This window comes from Watersipora subatra, chromosome 2, assembly GCF_963576615.1.
Source record: "Watersipora subatra chromosome 2, tzWatSuba1.1, whole genome shotgun sequence".
In the NCBI taxonomy this organism is placed as follows: Eukaryota; Metazoa; Bryozoa; class Gymnolaemata; order Cheilostomatida; family Watersiporidae; genus Watersipora; species Watersipora subatra.
This window is the reverse complement of record NC_088709.1, coordinates 9,794,458-9,817,721: the sequence shown is the minus strand read 5'-3', so window position 1 is coordinate 9,817,721 and position 23,264 is coordinate 9,794,458. Positions and strand designations below refer to the sequence as shown.

General features: G+C 35.9%; 1 protein-coding gene across 1 annotated transcript; it reads left to right on the top strand.

Moving 5' to 3' along the window:
* Positions 1–1,179: 1,179 nt before the first annotated feature.
* Positions 1,180–17,357, top strand: LOC137387722 (uncharacterized). Its single transcript, XM_068074222.1, has 7 exons — positions 1,180–1,202; positions 1,591–1,756; positions 2,878–2,956; positions 6,196–6,331; positions 7,058–7,298; positions 13,596–14,258; positions 16,634–17,357. The coding sequence occupies exons 2-7, from the start codon at positions 1,639–1,641 to the stop codon at positions 16,792–16,794; spliced, it is 1,398 nt and encodes a 465-aa protein (XP_067930323.1). The 5' UTR covers positions 1,180–1,202; positions 1,591–1,638; the 3' UTR covers positions 16,795–17,357.
* The last annotated feature ends 5,907 nt before the right edge of the window (positions 17,358–23,264 follow it).

Here is a 23,264-nt window from a genome sequence, read left to right as displayed (position 1 = left end):
GAGTTACTTAACAAACAGGCTAGTGTGTGAACCCCTAGAAAGAGAAAAAAGCACACTAGAACAAAACTTGACTTTTTCACTTCTGCGTAAGACAGTATTACGTACATTTTATTGAAGTTAGTCATCGGATTGGTAATGAACAAAAGAGACAAATTCAAATTGCATTCCAATTTTTAAAGCTTCAAATTTTATACTTTTGGCACTAGTCAACATTTAAAAGACATCAACAGACGGATCTATATAAGTTTATTTACCCTGCCTGCTAAGACTAGCTTTGGGCTTATCATTTTCGAATTTAGACTTTCGACAATGTTCCAGTGCCAAAATATGGATATGGCATAATATTTGCCTTAATCTTTTGCTATGACAAATTAAAGCAAATCAAAAGCTATCTGTGTCGGATGTTATACATATTAAAACATAAGATGAACTTTTTTATCAGTTGTTATTTTAGCAAAGTTGTTTGCATCAAATTACTTAGCTGCTTTTATGCACCTCTATAGCAAAGATTGACAAAAATCTCTCATTATGTTCCATGACTAACTTAGTGGCTTTGGAGTGGCCTATGATGGCACTGTTGAGAAATGCTGTCTTGCAAAACTTCTATTTCAAAAAAACATAAGATTATACTGAAAAGGTTTTATTACAATTGCACTTTTAGTTTAAGAGTTGTCACATCAATGCTATGACATAAATATCTAGGCTTATAAGTTCTCCCACAACCTTTCAAACTCATCATTTTGTTGCCACGTACGTGTTCAGTAACATTACTACCTACATGAAAAGTTGCTAACACACCTGGTAAATACATTAAAACATAAACAACTACAGGCTGTATATATTTTTTATTTAAGTAAACACTATTTCATGGTAATTTAATTCTATGATCATTCTAGCTTTAGATGGCGGCAAATATTATTATTTAAACAAGTATGAGAACTTTTTCGGTTTTGAGAGTTGCTCCCACTATATGAATATCCATCAGCTTATTGATTTATGACGTTTATGCATCAGCTGTAATCTATCAAGCACCCGCGCTAGCTTGTCATGGTGACTGTAAACAAATCCCATTCAGTCAAGGTAATGAGAAAGCTAAAGCCTATTGTAATAGTAGTCTTTGTTTGCTCAACCCTTTCTCTACTCAAGCGTTAGCAGGAAGAACTACTAAGTCAGCTGCAGAGCCAGAGTCAGCGTCAGCATTGGTGAGTAGGCACAGCTGTCAGTCTTTGTGTGTCATGCAGATAACTAAAGCAAGTTCAATATTAATAGTTGTAGAATAAAAGTTGACTAGCCTCTGTACCTGTCACTTTTATTAGCAGGTTTATGCACACATATTCTAGCCTCTTACGTGTAGAATATTACTTCATGTCTACATGAACCATGGATATTAAAAGCGACACAAATTCTCTCAACTTTAATTTAGGGGACTGTTTCCTACTTACAGCATAACTTGTTCATTCTGTAGTAGTTCTACGCTCAGTTTTAGACAATTATCGCTGGAAAAGCTTTGGTTTCTCCTACTACTCACTTTAACATGCATGTGTAACTTTTTTGCTAAGCAATTATTTTACCTTCTGTTCTGTCAAAAAGGTAATAAACAGATTAGCTCTCAAGCACCTGTAGAGCACCTGCTAGATAATGGGTGTTGCCGAGGAGTGGGAAGAGATGGAGGAGTACACTCAGCAGATGGAGCAGATGAAGAGACAAGTGTCAAATTTAACAGACGCTCTCGCTGTCATGAAAACAGAAAAAACAGGTAAGTTTTCAGTAGCTTCTTCGCTGCTGCCAGCTGAAATGTCATTAATATAACAGCAGTTTCTTCTTCTTCCTTCTTCATCCCCCTTAGTGGAAGTAAAATCTAATTTTTGAAATTATATGTGACATAATTGAGCTGTGACCTTGTAGTTTAGCCTTAATTGCAAACAACAGGTCGGGGTTCAATTTGCAAAAAGGCCACTGATGGTAACAGAAATGGCATCGAACCCTGAATTTTTCTTGGCTACTGGACATGTTTCCCATTGTCGAGGTTCTCTTGCCACTGGACTCAGACATGTCTAGCCAAGATCACAGAGCCAATGCTTGTGCAACAATGCTCTTAAAATACAAAAATCCCATGTTTGCATTTAGCTAAGCAGATATCAATCTTGATCTTTGAAGGATGCTTACTCACCCACACGCACGCACGCACACAAGTGTCTGTTGTTCAGCAGCTGGTGTCCAACAGTGCAACAATATATTGGTTGCCCATGATACATCTGAGAAAGTTATTAATTATTAACAATGGTTAAAAGTTTCATAGTTTAGAGTTGTTATTTTTTAATAAATAAGAATTGTTCGATGATCATATTTAAATTGGATTTTCATTGTGTCAGGATTGTACGAAAAACCTCACTACGCGGACTGAAAGCCTGTTATGAGAAGGCAACTCCTCTATCTCATAGCAGAAAGCTGATGAACCAATGCAAATGTTGGTTGAATAGAGTCGTTGCTTTTTAACAAGAATTGCTCAATAACCATTTTTAAAATGGTTTTTTTTTGTGTTAGGGTGCTTATGGCAATAAGAAAAGCATACAATCACACTTGTTTCATTGCAAGTTCAAAGTCTTTTATGGGAAAGTAACTTCTCTGTCGCATAGCAAAAAGTGACCCGGTTCAATACAGATGTTGGTCTAAATCAAAGCTGATAATAGCAGCTAGCTAACTTGATGCTATTTAGTGGTGTCCAACAGTGCAACAATATATTGGTTGTTCATAATACATCTGAGAAAATTGTATGGTAATAAATAAACCTCCCTCTGGTAATAAATAAACAAGTTATGTATTAACAAGACAACTATTTTCTATATTTACTGAGCTTTTTACTACTGTATATTATAGATACGGACTGCTACTCAGAAAGCTGTACTCGACCAATTGACTGGTATTGCAAACTCTGTAAAACATTTCTTTGCACCAGGTAAGCATAACCATGTCATTAGTCTCTCTCTCCCTCTCTCCCTCTCTCCCGCTCTCCCTCTCTTTCTTTTTTCCCTCTCTTTCCCTCTCTTTCCCTCTCTCTCTTTCTCTTTTTCTCTCTTTCTCTCTTTTTCTCTTTCCCTTTTTCTCTTTCCCCCCCTCTCTCTCTCTCTTTTTCCTTTTCTCTCTCTTTTCCCCTCTCTCTCTATCTCTCTCTTTTTCTCTCTCTCTCTCTCTCTCTCTCTCTCTCTCTCTCTCTCTCTCTCTCTCTTTCCTTCTCTTCTCTCCTTTTCTCTAACTCTTTTTCCTTCTCTCTCTCTCTTTTTCTTTCTCTCTTTCCTTCTCTTCTCTCTTTTTCTCTCTCTCTTTTTCCTTCTCTTTCTCTCTCTCTCTCTCTCTCTCTCTCTCTCTTTTTCTCTCTTTTCCTCTTCCTCTCTTTCCCTCTCTCATCTCCCTCTCTCTCTCTCTTTCTCCCTCTTTCTCCCTCTTTCTCTCCCTCTGTCTTCTTCTCTCTTCCTCTCTTTCCCTCTCTCATCTCCCTCTTTCTCCCTCTTTCTCCCTCCCTTTCTCCCCCTCTGTCTTCTTCTCTCTTCCTCTCTCCCTCTCTCTCCCTCTTTCTCTTCTCTCTCTCTCTCTCTCTCTCTCTCTCTCCCCCTCTCTCTCCCTTTTTCTCCCTCTCTCTCCCTCTTTCACTTTCCCTCTCTCTCTCGCTCACTGTTCCATGGTTTAGGCTTTATCACTGACTTCCATGCAGTTATGTTTTCTGTCTTCTCTTGCCATATGTTTGTGTCTAGATCCCTCATCTTCATGTTACGCTTAGCTACATTGTTTTATCTCAGCCTGGATTCACCCTGATTTTTCTTTCCTTCATAGAGTTATGAATATAACAAGTGTCTTAGCAATCACAAAGACACTTAGTAACTAACAAGTAAAGTCTGGTTCACACTATATCCCAGTATGTCGGTGTTAATCCCACAATACATCAGTGATCGTCTGTAATAATATTTTTTCACACTATCACAAGCCTATTCGCATTCACATCAATGAACATGGCACTTTCATTACACAATGCTGTCACTGAAATGATGAAGTACTAGTTCCACAGCAACTATCATAAAGAGTTGTCCTCTCGGCAAATAATTGCCGAGAGGATGACTCTGACATACTGCGATCACGTGTGAATCAGCCTCAAGTCTTACATTTAAATAGTCAGTTCTGACATATTCTGACAGTTGCATAAACTGTTGCAGCAAAAAATATTAATCAGGTAAGTTAACCACCGCCAACATAAATGATATGGCCATGTTTGATCTAGCTTTATTCACCAGGGCTTATGTCACTCTACTACACGCATGTGAATCCTTTGAATGACCAGCATTCATTTGTCTGAAAAAAAACTCCTGCTATCGTAGAGTATTAGTACGCTGGCATTCTTATGTGTAATAATTATATGCACAATTATTCCATTCTGCAGCAAGGTGTTCGAGTGATACAGTTAGTAGCGTTCCTGGCTGCAAAGCCGCATATCCAAGTTTAATTTCTATGCAGTGCATTGTTTTTTCCCTACCGCTCTTAGCCTGGTTTCAAGACAGATGAACGGAGAGACGAACACGACTCTTATTCTAGTAATGATCTGAGTGGAACATAGAAGAGTTCAGACAATCATCTAAACATCATTTTATATAAAGCCTCACTTCCGGTGGCAGCATACGTTCAGATAATTTGCATACACTTGTATTGAGCTGAATTTTTTTACACTTTTTGAAGCTTAGAATCAGTGCTAAAAATAAATATTGATTAAAGGACTTTTATATTAGTTTAAACTAACAAAAAAGTTTAAATTCTAATAATAATTAAAAAATTAATATCATTCATAAAACTGTTTTTTACCAATTATTTTTATATGCAATTTTAGAGTTTTTTTAAACATTTAGGAAAGGAAAACTTCTAATATATGAAAATCACCAACAAAGTAAAAAATTGAAAAGTGGAATTGTTATGGTTAAATAACCCTAGCTACCATTTGAAGTGGGTTTTTGGAAGGTGAGAGTTAGTGTCTCAGTAATATGTTATCAATTGGAGGCGTCGCATTTCTGCCGCCACTGCTACCCAGCCATGAAGTCATTGTCTAAACTCTTATATTCGTAAACTCAGGTAATGATTATAGTAAAGGTTACAAAGCGGCATGTGACATTAACTAGAGAGTACACTCGGTCAATCTACATACTAGCATAGTATGTACAAAGCATACTAGCTACAATGTTGTTGACTCCATTACCACACTTTGCTGTGTAGGCTGCAATAGCTTGGCAATGCTGGTAACTTAGCTCATAGCGTAACATGTTTATTGTCAAAATGAGAGACACTGTACTTCATTTATAAGGAAAGCAGGCATTTACTCATTAGTATAAATATTTGACACAAAACACTGCAGCTTAGATTCGCAGTAGCTCCTGCACCTAAGTTTAATTCACATTAGACTGTGTTTGTCCTAAATACAATGTGCTAGTTTCATTGAAATGTCCCTTTAGTATGAGCAAATGCTATAATATCCTTGTTACAAGTTCATAGCCTGTATATAACACAGGAAAGTAGCATGAATCTATGGCACAATATTTCACTATTTTTATGTAGCTTGATTACAAAAACTAAGAAAATGTGTCACCGAGTACGGTGACAAATATTATCTATTGTTCATTTCCGCCTTTAATATTACTCCTTAGAAAACAGGTTAGTAATGAAACAAGTTATTGTCTCCCCCTGCCAACCCTCTAATATATATCTATTGTACGGTTGCACTGTTCTTATAGCATTGTAAATAGAGTCGACTGATAAAGATTAGTATATGACCAATGCAGCTAGGTCAATAGGTCAATGTTAGAGAACGGGCTCTGTAAATAAGTATTTTAATATAACCTACAATTAATTAATCTTTACTATGCATGTAATAAGGGTAGTGTCCCTCCATCCATCTGGTGGAGGCTAGGAAAAAATGCATCACACCGGGATTGAACTCAGATATTCCGCTTACTATTCCAGTGTTTTAGCACGCTGGCACCTCATGCGCCGTGAGGGATCATCGCGTGTAGTAACTATATGCACAATTATTCCACATTACAGCAATATCATCAGCAGGCGCTTGCCTAGTAAGCCCATTATATTGTTTGAGATATAAAAGTTGGAAGATTTACATTGTGCTATATTTGGTTTAGAATTTGCAATTAGCTATTTGTTTGGTAGATGTTCTAAAAGGGAATGCAAAACAAATGAGAGACACGAATTGTATGATTTTGAGGATATGTACGAAAAATGTAAGACAAAATACTACGGATGGAAAGGAGGTAAACAGTCAGCAATAGGAATCCTTTCCCAAAGAGTAAGTTTTGTGTTCTGTATTTAAATTTATTCATTATAAAGAAAAGGTAAATCCATTTACTACTACTATTTGCATATTTAAAGTGCAAAACATATACAGAAGGTTTATTGATCAAAGGTTTATTATTTGTAATATTATTGATTGGCTTGCTGTATTTAAATTTATTCGTTATAAAAAGATAAATGTATTCACTACTAATTTGCACATCTAAACCACAGATCATAAAAAGGTTTATTGATCATGCAGGTGTTTGTTTTGGTTATCCATTTTCATTGCTAGAACTCACTAAAACAATCTGAGAAGTATACAATTGTTTTTATAAATATGCTTTATTACCAATAGGAGAGTCATAATTGTTATTATTCGTTAATTATTTATTTACATTTGAAATAATGTGTACTATATCAGCAGTTAAACATAAATAAATGCTAAACTCTAATATTCGGAAAAAGTGTATTCTCTTAAAACACGGCGGAAAATGAGAGAACCCAAAATATAATAAAAAATGCAATATAAAAAATATTACAAAATTGAAAAATGTAAATTGTCTACATGATTAAGGAAATCATTACAAGTTTTTTTATTGGTATGCGTAAGATTAATGGTGCCGGTTTCTACATTAATTTTTGCAATTTTTTGTTACACAATATAACATAAACTAAACAGAAACTAACTTCAAATTAGTTTCTGTTTAGTTAAGTGCATCAGCAAATAATTTAATTGCAGCAAAAGAAGCTGCAAGATGAAATAGCGGTGGAGATCCAGCAAATGGCAGCCGCCTCTCCTGACCAACTTCTGAAACCTGAACTGGCCAAGATTGTCTCAGAGCTGCCGGCCAAGAGAAAGCTCTTAGAAGACATCAGTAAGCAGGTTGAAGAAGCTGAGAAATCGCTGACTTCTTATGGAGGCAGCGTAGAGTCTTTGAGTCAGCAAGAGTTCATCAAGGTCTTTGATGAATTTGATTTTGGTGAGTATTTATGAAATCTATGAGAGGATTTGGTACATTTACTACGAACAAGTTTTTCAAGTGGTGATGGTAAGCTTGTTCAGGGCTCGGTGACCATTGAAGGGTACTCCTATGTTACACATTTTATTTTATTGTATTTTATACTTACCTATTTTATATACATGTGCATACATGTATTTATGTACATAAATATTTATTTATGTACATAAATACATTACATACATGTATATACATAAATAAGATAAATTGTGATGAAGCAAATCCTAACATTGATTAGTCATTGATTGTCATCAAAAATTGTATATATATATACATATTAATAATATATACATAATATATATTACATATATTATGCATGTATATTATAATATAAAATAATATAAAAAATTGTTTCTTCAGCCCCGTTAAACCAGGTTGGATAATAATGTCTACACTAGTTCGGGTCTCCTATGAGAGACCTGGGAGTTTGAGCACTCGCTTCAAGATCTTAGCTGTTCCTAATAATGCGTTTTTCTGCAATTAATTTGTGTTGGTTGTTGCTAGTATTTTGGCAAGCCACATTTGATGTGCAGGTATTATTACACCCAATACTTCAACGACTGCTGGAATGTGGTTCTACGTGGTTTTTACATGCCAGAATTTTTCAATCTTCTCTCTGAGTGGGATATATTTCTCCGCTTTTTCCTTTCCTTTGCTGGCTATATTGTAGTCATTAGGTAGTGCTACAGTATATCTATTATAGTAGCACCTTAATCTCTTTGTCCAACACTACAATACCTGTCGGTTTGCCAAGACACGCTTGTCAGTATGTATGTAGAGGTCTCAGAGGAGCTAAGTACTGTTGTTCTGTTTGACCTTATCAGGAGGGTCCACCAGTTTGGTGGTTTACTGATGCCATACTCATCGCATAGACTTCTGTACACTACATCTGCAACATGATTATGGCGTTCAGTGTATGCATTTTTGGCTAGCCACTTGCATGCACTGATGATGTGATAGATGGTCTCTCTTGCATCTGCACAGTCGGATCATTTCTAATGTGATAGATCTGTGTTTGGAGTTCTACAGTTGGGAGAACATGCTCCTGTCCATCTTGATTGTTTTTGTATTGGCCATTAGGTCACCTTTATTCAGCTACATGTATGTCGGGTGAAAGTCATCAACCTCAGATACTTGTTGGTGGTAGGCACCATAGAGAGATCTGGTCTGCCAGAGGGATTCCTCATCATCAGTGGGTGGTTTCATTGTCACAGCAATTGAGGGAAATTCAGCTAGCAACTTGTCTGTGGTGGCCTTGGAGGTTGCATAAGCTTTCATGTTTTGATTTTCCTCTTTGACAATTTGCTGTACAAATTTGATTCTCAGGCTCCTACCAAGACATAACCTAGCAACAGTATTGGACTTTGGCTTGAGTGCTCCATGCATAGTCAGCAGCTTGCAGGATGTTATGTATGTTGCTTTGATGACTTTCTAAGTCCATCTTAACTTGCTTGGTGGATACCTTATTACCAACTGTTTATAGGTATTTATTGCCCTGACTTGGTACCTGTTGTTGAGCCGGCTTCGTAGGACCTGTTGAACATTTTTTTGTACTTAGTAATGGCCTTGTGACGCACTTGTGTTTGATACGTATATATATATCTTTCTATCTCTATACATATATATTTCTCAAAGCTTGACGTCTGTCTGTTTTCTGTATTCTGTTTCCGGTTTGTCCAGCTACAGCTATTTAAATTTTGGAATTAAAATTCCACATACTGCTAGACTTGAACTCACGAAGATTGAAAACACAGTTTGATAATCCAATGCTTTAACCACGAGACCCCGGAAGCTCATACAATTGTGCACTCTTACTAACATATACATCGTTTTTCATTTTCACACCAAAATGGCAAGTTAATTTAAACTCTATGAACTCTTTTAGCTCTATGAAATGAGATGCTTTTTTGTTCTCGTCATATTAAGGCTAATTTGTTTTCGGCAAAACGGTATCAACAATAGATTTCTCAAAATTAAAATTTGGCAAGTAAATTCTATTAACTCTATGAAACATGATGCCTTTCTTTGCATTTTGTGAACTTCTATTTCCGGCTTTTTGTAAGGTTCAATTGCTAAATTCGCGATAAAGGTTAATACTTTTTACGCTGACAATTGTATTATCTCGAGTAGGAAAGCCTCTAGATACTCTCACCGTTCAGTCAGACAAAAACACTAAAATATTTCATTTTTGTAGTTTTCAGAGTTTTCAGATTTCAGAGTTTTGATGGATAGCTGCTGTTGGAACAGTAGCTTTTTTATACACACACTTCTATGCAAGAATTTTTATTATTAATTCGACATATTCAGAATTTTTATTTTGCTTTCTCAGTTCATATTAATTGTATCATTATCGAATCATCTTTTATTGTAATCGTAGCAAAACAGACTCAATTTAGCTATTACTTGCTAATTATTTCACTTTTACATCTAAACTCTTTTATAGTTGTTTTATTTTTTTAACTAATTTGACCTGCACAAAACATTTTCCTCATGATATGAGGAAATATAAGTTTAAAAGTTGTTTGACAAAGTTTGAAAACCTTTACAGTTGTTTTTACTTTTTTCTCTTAATTGATTTCAATTATACAAAACACTTCTCTCATGATATGTAGTTTAAAAGTTAGAATGGCAAATGCTGTTACATGTTAAATACAAATTAATATTCTGTTCAAAGGCTTCTTTATTACCCAGGCTACGCCGGGTTGTACAGCTAGTATATACTGTATATATATATATATATATATATATATATATAAATAAATCACAAAGTCTGTAGTTCAGTTTGTCCAGCTATAGCTATTGTTATATTGGAATGAAAAATCCGTATTGCAGATTTGATTTCGGAACTTCTCATTGGCCAGGCAAATCCCTTACCAATTCTTGCGTCACGCGAGATTGATGGATTCATTGGGTTCATATGTCACTATGTGGATGAAAATTCTCTACCGCTCTTCGTTACAGCGCAACGCAACTTTATGGTTGCTCTTATGGCTCCCATTAGTAAACTTGCTCAAATTATATGATTTTAGTTTGTTCGAGTGGCATGCAAAAATTGATATGCCAATTTCGCAAGCTAGTTTTAGCATGCAAAAATATCGTAGGCTGTAGACATACATAGAGTGGTACAGAAACCAATAGTACAAACGTTACGGTATGTAGTAAGAGTGAACAATTGTATGAGCTTCCGTGGTCTCGTTGTTAAAGCGTTGCATTATCTAACTGCCTTCGCAATCTTCATGAGTCTAAGTCCAGCAATATGTGGAATTTTAATTCCAGATATTTAATAGCTATAGCTGGACAAATCAAAAACAGATAGACGACAAACTTTGAGAAATATATATAGAGACTAGCTGCATTACCCGTCTACAGGAGCAGATTCACGGGCAGCATAAGGTTTATTGAGAGTTGTCTTTCATATGGTAAAACAACTCCAAATATGCAGTCTACTGAAATTGTTGCCCTGAATATGCATACACATATTATGATGTCAATAATGATTGGGGAAAACAATAAAAATCTACAATGTGTTTTACAGCTAGATGCGTGTAAAATCTAGTAAATGTTCTAGATTCATGTGTCTAGATTCATGCATCATTGCATCATGCATCATCTAGATCATGCAGATTCGTTCATACCCGTCTATGGCCTGGCCCGTCATAACCGTCCATGGCCAGTCTACCCGCTTTGGCTGACCAGTCTATACCCGCCTCGCAGTTGACTATCGCGCTTTTGCATTCGCCTCGCCATCAATCGCCTCGCAATCATCCGGCCCGCATCCGCCTTGCAATCAATAGCCTCGCACTCAATCGCTTTGCAGTCAATCGCTTCGCAATTAATCGCTTCGCAATTAATCGCCTCGCACTCGCAACCAATCGCCTCACAATAATCGCCTCGCACTCGCAATCAATCGCCTCACACTCGCAATCAATCGCCTCGCACTCGCAATTAATCGCCTCGCAATCAATTACCTCGCAATCAATCGCCTAGCACTCAATCGCATTGCAATCAATCGCCTCACACTCCCCAACTCATCCAGAAAGTCGCGCCTGGATACACTCGCTGCACTCGAGGCGAAAAAGGTCTTCCGCGCATCCCCGAGTGACGCCACGGCCCCAAACCGCTAGCTGCATAACCCGTCCACAGGAGCAGATTAATGTACAGCAAGAGGTTTATTGAGAGTTGTCTTTTATACTGTAAAACAACTCCAAATATGCAGTTTACTGAATTTTTTTGCCCTGATCACACTACGCATACACATATGCAGTCATATAGGTCAATAATGTAGGGGAGAACAATGTAAATCTGCCATACGTTTTACAGCTAGTCTACAATGCATCAGTCTCAAACCACTCAAATCGGAGTTGCCCTATTTGTGTACAGAGAACTGATAATGAAATTGACATCGCTAGGCAAACTGAAGTTCTTCAAACTGGCAGTATTGAAAAGTTTTGCATCTATTAAAAAAATATACAAAATATTTGCTATCGCCAGCATTTATTGAATGGAGACTTCTACATTCTTAAAACACTAATCATAGCTCACCAGTTTTTCGTCTATAGCCTGTGTTTTGACATGGTATATACAAACAGTAATGAGGTTGTGTCAATAAAATTTATAAGTATAACAGCACAGACAGTATGATGTCAAGGCAGATACAGCATTAGCACTTTACAATAGTAGAACAAAGCGCCGACATGATAGCCTTTGTATGAGATACAATAAGGAAAAGAAATGCATGAAAAGATATATATACTGAAAAATATGTTAGAAAATGCTGCATGTGGTATAGCAGAACATGAAGGACATAAAACAATAACACAATGTTAGTTCAACGCAACACTTGCGGATAGACAACATTTTTGGTTTTTCTGTCGGGCGTATGAAGAAACAGTTTTCGGCGTGTTCCTACTTTTGAGCAGGCGACGTATAGCTGGTCATGGCTGATGCAGGGTGACAGTAAGTCGATAGCAGCTGCTCTCTTTCTTTTCACAATAGCGTATCGCAACCCTCGGAGTACTCGTGAAAGTTCTGTAATAGTAAGTTACAGTAGGCCTACTCGTAGCTGGAAAAAAATTAATAACTCGGCTGCTGAAGGAAATGAACATGACCCACTATCACGAACAGCGGCAAATCCAACGTTATTAAGTAGTGGAGATGTGGCAATTCATAGACAATGCAACATCGTATAAGAAACACTTACCTTTTTGATGTGGAAAGTAGGTGAGAAATGCGTTTTTCCAGTGGTTCCAAGAAACAAACGTTTACGTGACCTTCTCGGTACACGTTGGCAGTAAATATTAATTGCATGTAAATAACTACTCGTTAATTTATTTTATTTAATGAATAGTACATTTGTATAGCTGTATAGACACCTTTGTATAGGCCGCAGAACTCAGGAAGGTGCTTTTTAACACGGCAGAAAATTTGCCGTTTAAAAAGCGTGCTAACCGGGGATTTCGATTAATGCGCCCGAGCGGGGAAAGAAAAACAACAGAATCGCCACACCTTTATATAAGCCGCTTGGCTCAAATCGTCAGAGAAAAGTAGCGGCTAATAGTCCATATTACGATATTTAGTATTCATATTAGTTCGGTTGGCTTCGTTCGACCGAATGGAAAAAGAAAGACAGCTCTATAATTTATTTACAGTTACTACACATATTAATTCAGTTCGCTTCGTACGACCGAAATTCGTACGACGATAAAAGAAAAGACCGCTCTATAAGGCGGACAATCAATCAATCAATCAATCACACACACAGACAACGATTGCCGTTTATATAGTAGATGTATATATATAATTATAAGTTCTGATTAACTTTTTTATCAAAAAACCATTTCAGTTAGCTACCAAAAAATACTTGCAAACTTTATTTCTCTCAATGAATATATAAAAAATGTCTAAAAAAACCGTTCAAGTGTTTCAAACCCAGTTAGTTTGCCTAACACAATTACTGTAACTGCAGCTTGTACAGAATTATGATAAATAAGAGTTACCTTCTCTTTTTTGTCTTAAACTATTGCCTTTAGTTGTTGATTCTAACTGCTTGTAGGTTATAGAGTGAATGAACACTGCTAATTTTATTAGTCAGAACTCAGTACACTGTCACATTGTTTCAGTGTAATCATTTAATCACACACAAGGGTCAGTGCAATATAAATTATTTACATGCATGTAGGTGATATCGGCTATGAACATCAATAATCCGCAAACCTCTATTACATGTCAGTTATCAAATGTTATTTTTATGTTTTCTAGGTGATTCTCTGTTTCAAGTCACTGATCTAAATAAGGTATCAATTTCTGCTGGATGTAATGTCATCTCAAAAAAAACTTGCTATGACCTTGACATTACGCCTTCAGGAGACATGCTCTTCGCCAGCAATCGTGCCTTTCACATCTGCAACACCAATGGTGAGGTTTTAAGAAGCATTGCAACTGATGAAGGTGACTTTACGAGCATTCAGTATTATAAAGGAAGAATCTACACTCTGATGAAGGAACCGAAAGGAAGCAATAAACGCCGAGTGGTTGTTTATGATGCGAAAACTTATCAAGAGGTTGTGAGATGGGAGTTGCCTAACTTTGCCTATATTAGCATGCTGGCCGTTAGCAATGATAAAGTTTATGTCGTTGATGCCGATGCCAAAAAAATTAAAATCTATTCGTTAACTGGTCAGGCGAAACCAGACTTCTTTCATGCTGCCTTTAGAAACCCAGTCTACATGTGTTGTTGTGCCCCGGATGGAATTCTCCTTACAGATTGGTCAGCCGACATTGTCTATAAAATAGAGTGTAGCACAGACAAAATAGCGTGGCAGTTCAACATTAGCAGCCCTCGAGGAGTTTACTGCGATAAGAAAGGAATGGTATGGGTTTGGTCATCCAAAGAAAAAGCCATTTATATTCGCTCTGCCGATGGTAAGTGGGGCTTTTATTTTGCAGCGATCAGCGGTCAGCGGTCAGCAGTCAGAAGCTATGTGTAGTTCTAACTCAGGCTGAATATCATCAGCTAATGAAAAGCAACTTGTAAAGTTTTTATTTTCTAACATCATCTATATATATAAATCTTAATGTTTGTTTGTCTGTAATTCGTGTGTCCAGTTATAGCGATAAAGTTATAGGAATGAAAAATCTGCTTCGCACTAGAATTAAACTCAGAACCTCCAGTTCTGCACACAGGCATGCTATCCATTGCACTACGCATCTAACTGGCCATAGTATGGAATACTTGTGCACATCATATTTATTACACCTGCCAAATTTTAATGCCGATTCGTAAAAATAGTCTGCTTCAGCTAGCGCACTTGAAAATCATGATTGCGTGAGAAATCATAACGCAATCTTTTTTTTAACTCTGATTTTCTTTTTCTGATTCTCAGATTTTTTCTGATTATTATAGTAAAGATTTAGACTAGCTCAAGTTACTCAAATTTATTGGATAACTTGACCAATTGAAAACAAATTTTTATACAAAGAACTTTTTTATTTCCCATACAATGCTGGGCATTCAGTAGCTTCTTAGCAACTAAAAATGTTTGTAGCCTATCAGACAATACTTAAACTGTGAAAATGAGAATGAAGGCATAAGAGAAAATTTTGAACCAGTAAATCATAGCGTAAATGAAAAACATAAAATAAACTTTAAAAAACCAGATCCTCCGTGTGTCATCAAAAGTGTAAATATATACAGTGCTTTAAAAATGTCAACAATAATAAGTTTTACATAAATGTATTAGTCACTTGCAATAAAAGTTAAGGAATTTCAATTCCAAAACTGACTTATAATCCATCACATTTTTAGAACTACAAAATGGCATTTAAACTGCCATTTCAAGAGTTATTTGAAATAAAAACATCATATATTAGTATGTTTTTATTGTTTTACTAGGTGAATGCCCGGCGTTGCCCGAGTAGTAAAATAGCTTTTGGACAGAAAGTTTCTTTCTATTTAACATATAACAACATTTACCATTCTAACATTGAAACTTTATATCATGGGAAAAGTGTTTTTGGGCAGTTCAAATGAGTTAAGAGAAAAATAAACAGCTGTATAGGTTTTCAAACAACTGTAACTTTTAAATTTCATATCATGCCATAAGTGTTTTGCTGAAATAAATTAGGATGAAAAATAGAACTGTAAAGGCATTTAAATGTAAATGTGAAATCATTAGCAAGTAATGGCTAAATATAGTCTGTTTTGCTACGATTACAATAAAAAATTATTTAGTGTACGATTATATGATTTTAGTTCGTTTCAGTGTTGGCATCATAAGGCGAAAATATCGTATAGACGTATAGAGTGGTATAGAAACCCATAATAATTATCTAATGCAATCACTGCCTGGTAAAAAGCATCAAAATCATCATCATTAAAAATAGTACCAAAAAGATATGTTAATTTTAGTAACTATAGTTACCTACAATAACCTTAGTGCATTTTGTAGTTATGATCAGCAAAAAAAATCTAACATTTACAATGTAATACGTGCAGAGTTCTTACCTTCAAGACAGACGTGTAACATAAACGCTGAATATAACTTATATGAATTTAGCTTACTAAAACATACTCGAAGGAAGTTTTAGTAAGCATTTTAGTAAACTTTTAACCAAAATTTTATCACATTTCTGTTTGCGAACTCATTTTTATCCTAACTGATGATACAATTAGCTGAGATACAATTGCCAAATTTTAATTTTGAGAGAAATTATTGTTGATGTCGTTTTGTGTTAAACAAATTAGCCCTGGTACAGCAAGGATGAGAAAACATCATGTTTCATAGAGTTCATGAAGTTTTAATTAATACATTATTTAAGGTGTGCAATCAAGAAAAGGGTGTATACGATATATAGTAAGGGGCTAAGAGCTACGAATCATAACAGCCTTTGTAGACTCATGGTTAGACAATTGGATCACTAAAATTTGGGGGTGTTCTTTGTGAGTTCAAATCCAGCAGTATGCAAGCTTTTATTCGAAGATTTTAATAGCTATGACTGGACGTACCAAACTACACACACACATACAGACACACAAACTTTGATACATATAAATAGATAGATAGATAAATAGATAGATAGAAAGATAAGTTAGAAATTGCTCTGCTCGAGATAACAGCCAAAAGAACAAACATAAATATGCAAATGTTTTTGCTTTGATTTGACTTGCTGCTCTTTAAGCATCATAAACTAAAATGGTTAGCGAATTAAATTCTATGAAAACATTTTCAAAAAATAGTTTGCTTTTTTCACTCATTTTTATGTACATAAAAGAAACTAAATATATATTGATATTTTAGGCAAACAGCTCCGAAGGTATAACCATGAGAGACTTGTGGAGACAGGGGCTGAGTACATCAGTGGTATGTGCATGACAGACAACAAGCTATTTGGCGCTGCCTGTGGCAAGGGTGTCATCAGCATCGATGTTTTTATAGCTGATTCAGAAAACAAAAACTAGTGTGTTCTTTAATGGACGCTTGAGAGGTTGTTTTGTTGGTAGAATGCACTTTACTAGTGATGACCAAAGGTCATTGTAAGTGCATCGGTATCTCAACTGAACGTAGATTTAACCAATCCAAATAAATGATTGTGTAGTTATGCCGTTTGATTGGTCAGACTTGCAGTTTGTAGTAAATAAAGTAGCAGGGGTTAAAATTTACTGATGCTGACTTTTTTGAATATCACAACTTCAATGCTGACTTCCTTTGTTTCCAGCAACATTCTCAAGGTTGTTTTGGACCCCAAAAATTGAAAAGTCGGCCATGTATTAACATCCTATATGTTAGTTAATGAAATGATTTTTTAAAAGTTAATTTCACCAGTTACAATTTTTCTGTTTTCATATTTTTGGTGCGCAGACCTAACAAATATTTTCTAAATGGTAGTTATCGTACATGCTGCAAAATCATTTGCAGTGTCTTAGATTCTCATTGATTTCATATATTTATTCATCGTTCGGTGTGCTCAATATTATAAAATTGTTTTAAGCTACATCAAATTATGTTTTTAAATTCATCTTTAAAATTGCAAGTATTTGAGAGTTGTCATACCAGATAGAGTGACAAGCTAATGATGTCTTTATTGGTGATCAGCACAGCTGAGCAAGATATTTAGAATAAAAATTAGTTTTTAGTTCCAATCTTTCCTATCAGCATTGCAGATAGCACTCGCAAAATTTTTATAAAATGCATAATATATACAAATAAGTGATACATAAGTAAATAATTTAAATTTATGTTCTCATATGCATGATAGCTCGTAAGTATTTCAAGTGAGTTCAATTAATCTCCAAAAAATTTTTTTGATTAGGGAGAATGCACGCATTTGGGAGTTGTCTTGTCAAGTAGCTGAGTATTTCACAGAGGTCATACTTAACTTCTACCTGAGAGATACAATATATACAAAATAAATCTGTGCACTTAATGATTCATAAACTGCTATCAGAGTAAACCTTTCACCATTCATGTGAAAAAAAGTTCACAACATACACCTGCAGTTATGTGCCATAACAAAATAAGCATGAGCAGATGACACCTGCAGTTATGTGCCATAACAACATAATTGTTTATCTACAATTGCTAAGCAGCCAATCTGCATATTATTCCATACCTGTAATTAGCATGAATAAGTTATCATAAATTGTCTGCTTCTGTGGCAACTATCTACAACACATTCATGGTTTGTGGTAGATAGTAAGACCTCATATCCGGTCTGTCAATACTGTTCTGTTTCTACTTAGCTTCACGGTTGGTGTTAACTGCCAGATGTACGGTTGGTCCAGTAATTCATCGTTTTTTTGACGTCATCAAGTCGTTTGCACATGCGCTCGCTCATTCACAAAAAAGCCCCCGTATTTGTAGAAAACGATCGTCATTCTTTTATTTAATAGTACTTTTTGGTGTTGTTCTGATACTATAATAAAACAATTGCAAACAAAAGCATCGTTTTCAAAAATTCATTGCAAAAGCTTCGTGTTTTTAACAATAAAATTGTCTATAAAATGTACGTCACGAAAAAACTAAGGATTGGCAACATCTTACATGATGAGCTCTCCTAATGTATTTTAAGTAGGCTATGTAAATGCCATAAAGATGTACACATGGTGAATACCATAGAGACATTCCTATAATAGACACTGAATAAAGACAATGTTACCAACTCTTATTACCTAACAAGTGAGTGTAATGTTAAGTTGAAAACTTAATAGTTTGTATTGTCCGTAAAGATTCAGAGGTGGTACGGGTCATGTTGGGTACACAGAATCATCCACAATATCAAGATACAAGTAAAAATGACATTCACGACAGCTAGTCTTTAAAATAAATAAATACAACATTAAACAACACTTAACCCAAGTTGTAACATCTTGTGATTCTGCGTGCAAAGATCTTTATGCAGCATGCACACCAGTTTAGACTGGAGAAAGAGCCGATACACAGGGCTCTACCAGTTTTAAGATTCAGGGTCCACAGTTATCGCCCTGAAAAGGAATACAACTTTAACCAACCAATATGCAAGGCTAGTATGGGAGAATATGATGCCAATACGTAGGGCAAGGCTAGTAGGGCCTATACTAGAGTGTGATGCTGATACGCAGTGAGAGCATCCTCTGCTGGGCACTAAAGATCTGCCTCTTGAAATATTTTCTATTGATGGGATTATGTCGATCGACTTTGTCTTCAGCTAGTTAAAATTTTAGCGATCCTATTGGTGGGAGTTGGAAGTGTGCGGAATATAGCCAAGTTTTTATCAAAGTTGTAAAATAAAATTTTAAAAAACAGGGAAAAGGATTCATAACACTTACAAAATCTATACAAACTTTAGATACCTTGAACTTAACCCATATATGGAATATAATTAACAGTCTTTGTATGTCTGCATTCTCTTTTCTGTCAAACCCCATCAATACTGTAATAGCTTCTTCTATGCTTTCCGCTATAATTAACCCTTCCTCTCAAAATCCTGTATTATTCCTTGGCTCTTCTGAGGACCACTCATTCCATAAGAGTTGTGTTCTATTTTAATACAATAGAGATATCCATATCGTAAATGCCACAACAGAGATGTGCTTATAACAAATATCGTAAAGATATTCATAGAATCAATTTCATAGAGATATTCATATAACAAATGTTAGTCTTACTGTACTTTGCTTTCTATTGTTGTTAAGTAGCATCCTTATTTTTAGTTACCAAAAATCAGTTGTTTCAATCATGACTACAAACCAAAATGATCCCTGATTATCAACAAGTTACATTACTACTAGTGCAAAAATAGTCAAAATAAATGATCAACGATGCAAACTGCTTTTCTTTTTGCTCATAAATTGTCCACTTGCTCACGGAGCAATACAAAAAAAAACCTTTCTCACATGGCACCCTCAGTAGATCATTTCAACTTCTGTCGGCATGTACTATGGTTAGTAGGAGACACTGGTCACTCGTGTCACTAGCCATGAGAAAGGTTAAAGTGCCTTCGAGTAAGGTTTGAGAGGCGTATGATATGTCTACCATTGTTCTGACTGAGCTATGCATGCACGGTTAATTAAATGGACATGTTAGTTTTAACTTTGCTATGGCACCTAATACCACTTCGATGTGCATGTTTTAAGCTAGCAGGTCTATCATAATCTTTCCTATAATAAAAACCATGTCTGTCTGTCTGTCTGTCTGTCTGTCTGTCGCCGCAAGGGGTGTCGGGGAAAAAAGATTGAATTGTGCTGCTTTCGAACTCAGCTTGGTAGCCGAACACTCTAACACCTGCTAATCAATGGCCTTACATTGTTATGGGATAGTTGTAATCATACGCTAAATAATTGTGTGATTATTCTCTGTACTTAATCGGCATACCTGTCAATCTTTCAAGATACTGGTCTGTCCGTCTTTTTCAAGCTATGGCTAGAAGTTTAAAAAAGGTTGTATTTTACAGGATCCCTACTCGCGGCTTTCAGTTTTACCACCGGCACACTACCACCTCCTCCAATTGCTCACCTTCCAATATTTTAGAAATATTGTGCATAGCTCACTCTCCATGCTTTATTGACACATCTGATGATCTTTCACAGCATTGAGACTGCCAGGGTACAGATTAAAATAATAAAAGGATTTCCACAAAACAGATTTTTCAAAAAGGTACCAACTTTAAACCAAGTCTATGCAGTAAAGAGTAACTTCCAGTTGGCCTTATGGAAAAACCTTGCATTACTCTGGCAGAAAGACTAGGTGAACACTTAGTAATAGGCAGGGCTGTGACAGCTTGCTATCATTGTCGTTTGAGCAATAGCTACCTCCTTTTAGTTCCTTGCTGACATGGGTGACAGACCCTATTTATGTCTATTTGTAAAACCTGTTACCATCTATAAAACAAGCAATGACTTTTGTGTTTCCTACATAAATTTTTGAACCACAAATGCACTGAATGTGCTCCGAAGGAAATCAAATGGTTGCAGTAGAACGTGATATCAAAAACTAATTGTAAACAAATTTATGATCAAACCTATGTTGTGGATAGGCTCTGCACTCTTGTCTTCAGTTTGACACTGCAACGTATTCACATTTGTTTATAAAGCCATTTATGAGTGAGTGATAGCTTTAGCGCTGTACGATGACCTCTGAATATTAGTAAACATTGAAGTTGATGTTTACAATTGCTAACACCTATGTGTAGATAATTGCTCACTCAATATTGTACTCAAAGAAGGCAGTGTGTTAACTCTGATTTCATCAGACGCCATGAGTAAACAGCCTTACATAGCTACACTTTATTATCAGTTGTGTTAACTAATGAATAGGAGTGGCGTGAAGAAGGCAGAGATAAGTCGCTGGCCCGTCTGTGCAACACATTTTAGTATTACACGCTATTATTATTACTACTATCATTACTTATTATCATTATTATTAATATTATTATTATTATGGTCCTTGTTGATTTCCTCAGCTCTTCAGCCGTGGATAAGTTGGTATCTGACTAGGGCTCCTAACCTGAGATATCCAACACCTTTCTCAGTATCCTCACTGATCCTCATAGGGTAGGAAATTGTACTCTATCTACTTCTCTGTGTTCAGCAGCTGCGCTTCCTCGCGCAGGTTTGCCACTGCTCCCAGAGCTCCCACGATGATTGGTACTACCGTCGCTGATGTTTTCCATATTCTTATTTTTCTTGCCAGGTCTTGATACTGCTCCACTTTCTCTCTTTTGTTATCCTTGCGTCTCCTGGCACGGCTATGTCGATGATACATTATTATTATTATCATTATTATTATCATTTCTGACAAACAACATCATTTGTATAACAATTTGCATTGCTAGAACTGTTGGTAGGGTTTGACTTTACAGATGCTTGATTTTATTTTGGCATTAATATAGACACATCGTGAAGTCTGAAATAATAGAATAAGACTCTACAGCGAACTACATATTACTTATTGGGTTTAGAAAATTCCATGCAATGTAGAGGCATAATGCAAAACTTCGGAATTATAATAGACCAAAAGCATGATACAAATAGTACAATATTGTTAAACCGCTGTGAAGACACAAAATGAAATATGATAGTGGTACGTGATAAAAGTTACGTACCTTTTGCCTCCTCTATTCTAGCATGAAGTATGTAGGATAAAACATTAGTGAAAAAGTTATATATGTTTATAAGAGACTGGTATAAATTCAGAATTGACTCTGATACTGCTGCACTCGAGCACTGCTGTACAAGTTGATTGCGAGTTTTGGCGGCAAGGGTAACGATATAAAAGATACTACTTGATATTTACTCTTATTGGTCCCAACAGTTATGGTCCCATATCCCGAGCCAATCACGACGCATGCGAGAGAAAGCCGCCAGAAATGAACTCCCGAGTGATACAACAACAGCACTCCGATGCATTCCTGGTGGTCAAGGTTTAGTGTTTTAATGATGGCACTAGCAGCATAAGAAGGGAAAGTCTAATTATTACAAGCATGTGGCTAAACTATAAGGAAAATATGACCAAGAATGAAAGTAAGGCTGTAGAAGGCCTAGCTAAATTACAGTAGTCCTTTACAGTTTGCTTACGTCACATTTTTCTTCTGGTATTTTAATATTTCACGTTATTTGAGCAAATATTTTACATTAAATGCTGTACATGTACGTCGCTAAAAGTTTAATTAATAGTAAAACTTCCCAATGAAAAGGTTTTCAGGAGTAAGTTCACATACCCCTCTTGTTTGTGTAAGATTGTCTAGAAATTCTTGAAATCAGTCCTCGTATACGAATGCGAGCCTGATCTCTCCATGCTGTGTACTATAATTTACTTTTGACTATATGATTAGAAGTTTTGTAGCGGTATTTCATTATGGGCGACCTTATAAAAAGCTGAACTAAAATCTTATGGCTTAGTAAAGCAACAGCGATCAATAAACGCCCCACAAAATATTTAAAAATTTATTAATTTGATTGATTGATATCCCTGTTTTCTGTCTTTTGGTTTATTTCTATTCTTTTTTGACACATGTAAATGAAAAACATCATTTTTTGACAATTACCAATAAAGTTATACATGCATGTATACATGGCTATTTAGTTTGTATCATGTACGATTTCCACAATGAGGACACATACTAAATAGGTTCCTTTTAAATTTCTCCTGCTACTAATATAGCGCACATCCGCTTATACTGTACAAGAGAGTCTCACGGCGCATAAACCGCGCTATTGATACTAATGCAATGATATATTATCATTATCACTTATAGACGATCAAAAATCTTATCTCCTGCCGGCTCAGCCAATCAGATTTTTCTCCAATCTGCCATCTTGTGGTCTCATTACTGACAATAAAAGCCCGAGTTCTGATGCGAAAGCAGTAATCAGTGATCAGGGTTATGCCTAGATGTCATCTTCGTGAGTTGGTGGCACCTTATGAGCTTTAGTATATCATCGCTGAAGTGAAG

What these genes read in the sequence shown, in the direction of transcription:
- LOC137387722 (XM_068074222.1), top strand. Translation starts at nt 1,639, where the DNA reads ATGGGTGTTGCCGAGGAGTGGGAAGAGATGGAGGAGTACACTCAGCAG. An exon ending in CATGAAAACAGAAAAAACAG is followed by an intron (nt 1,757 to 2,877) that starts GTAAGTTTTCAG and finishes TGTATATTATAG; the next exon opens with ATACGGACTGCTACTCAGAA. An exon ending in CTTTGATGAATTTGATTTTG is followed by an intron (nt 7,299 to 13,595) that starts GTGAGTATTTAT and finishes TATGTTTTCTAG; the next exon opens with GTGATTCTCTGTTTCAAGTC.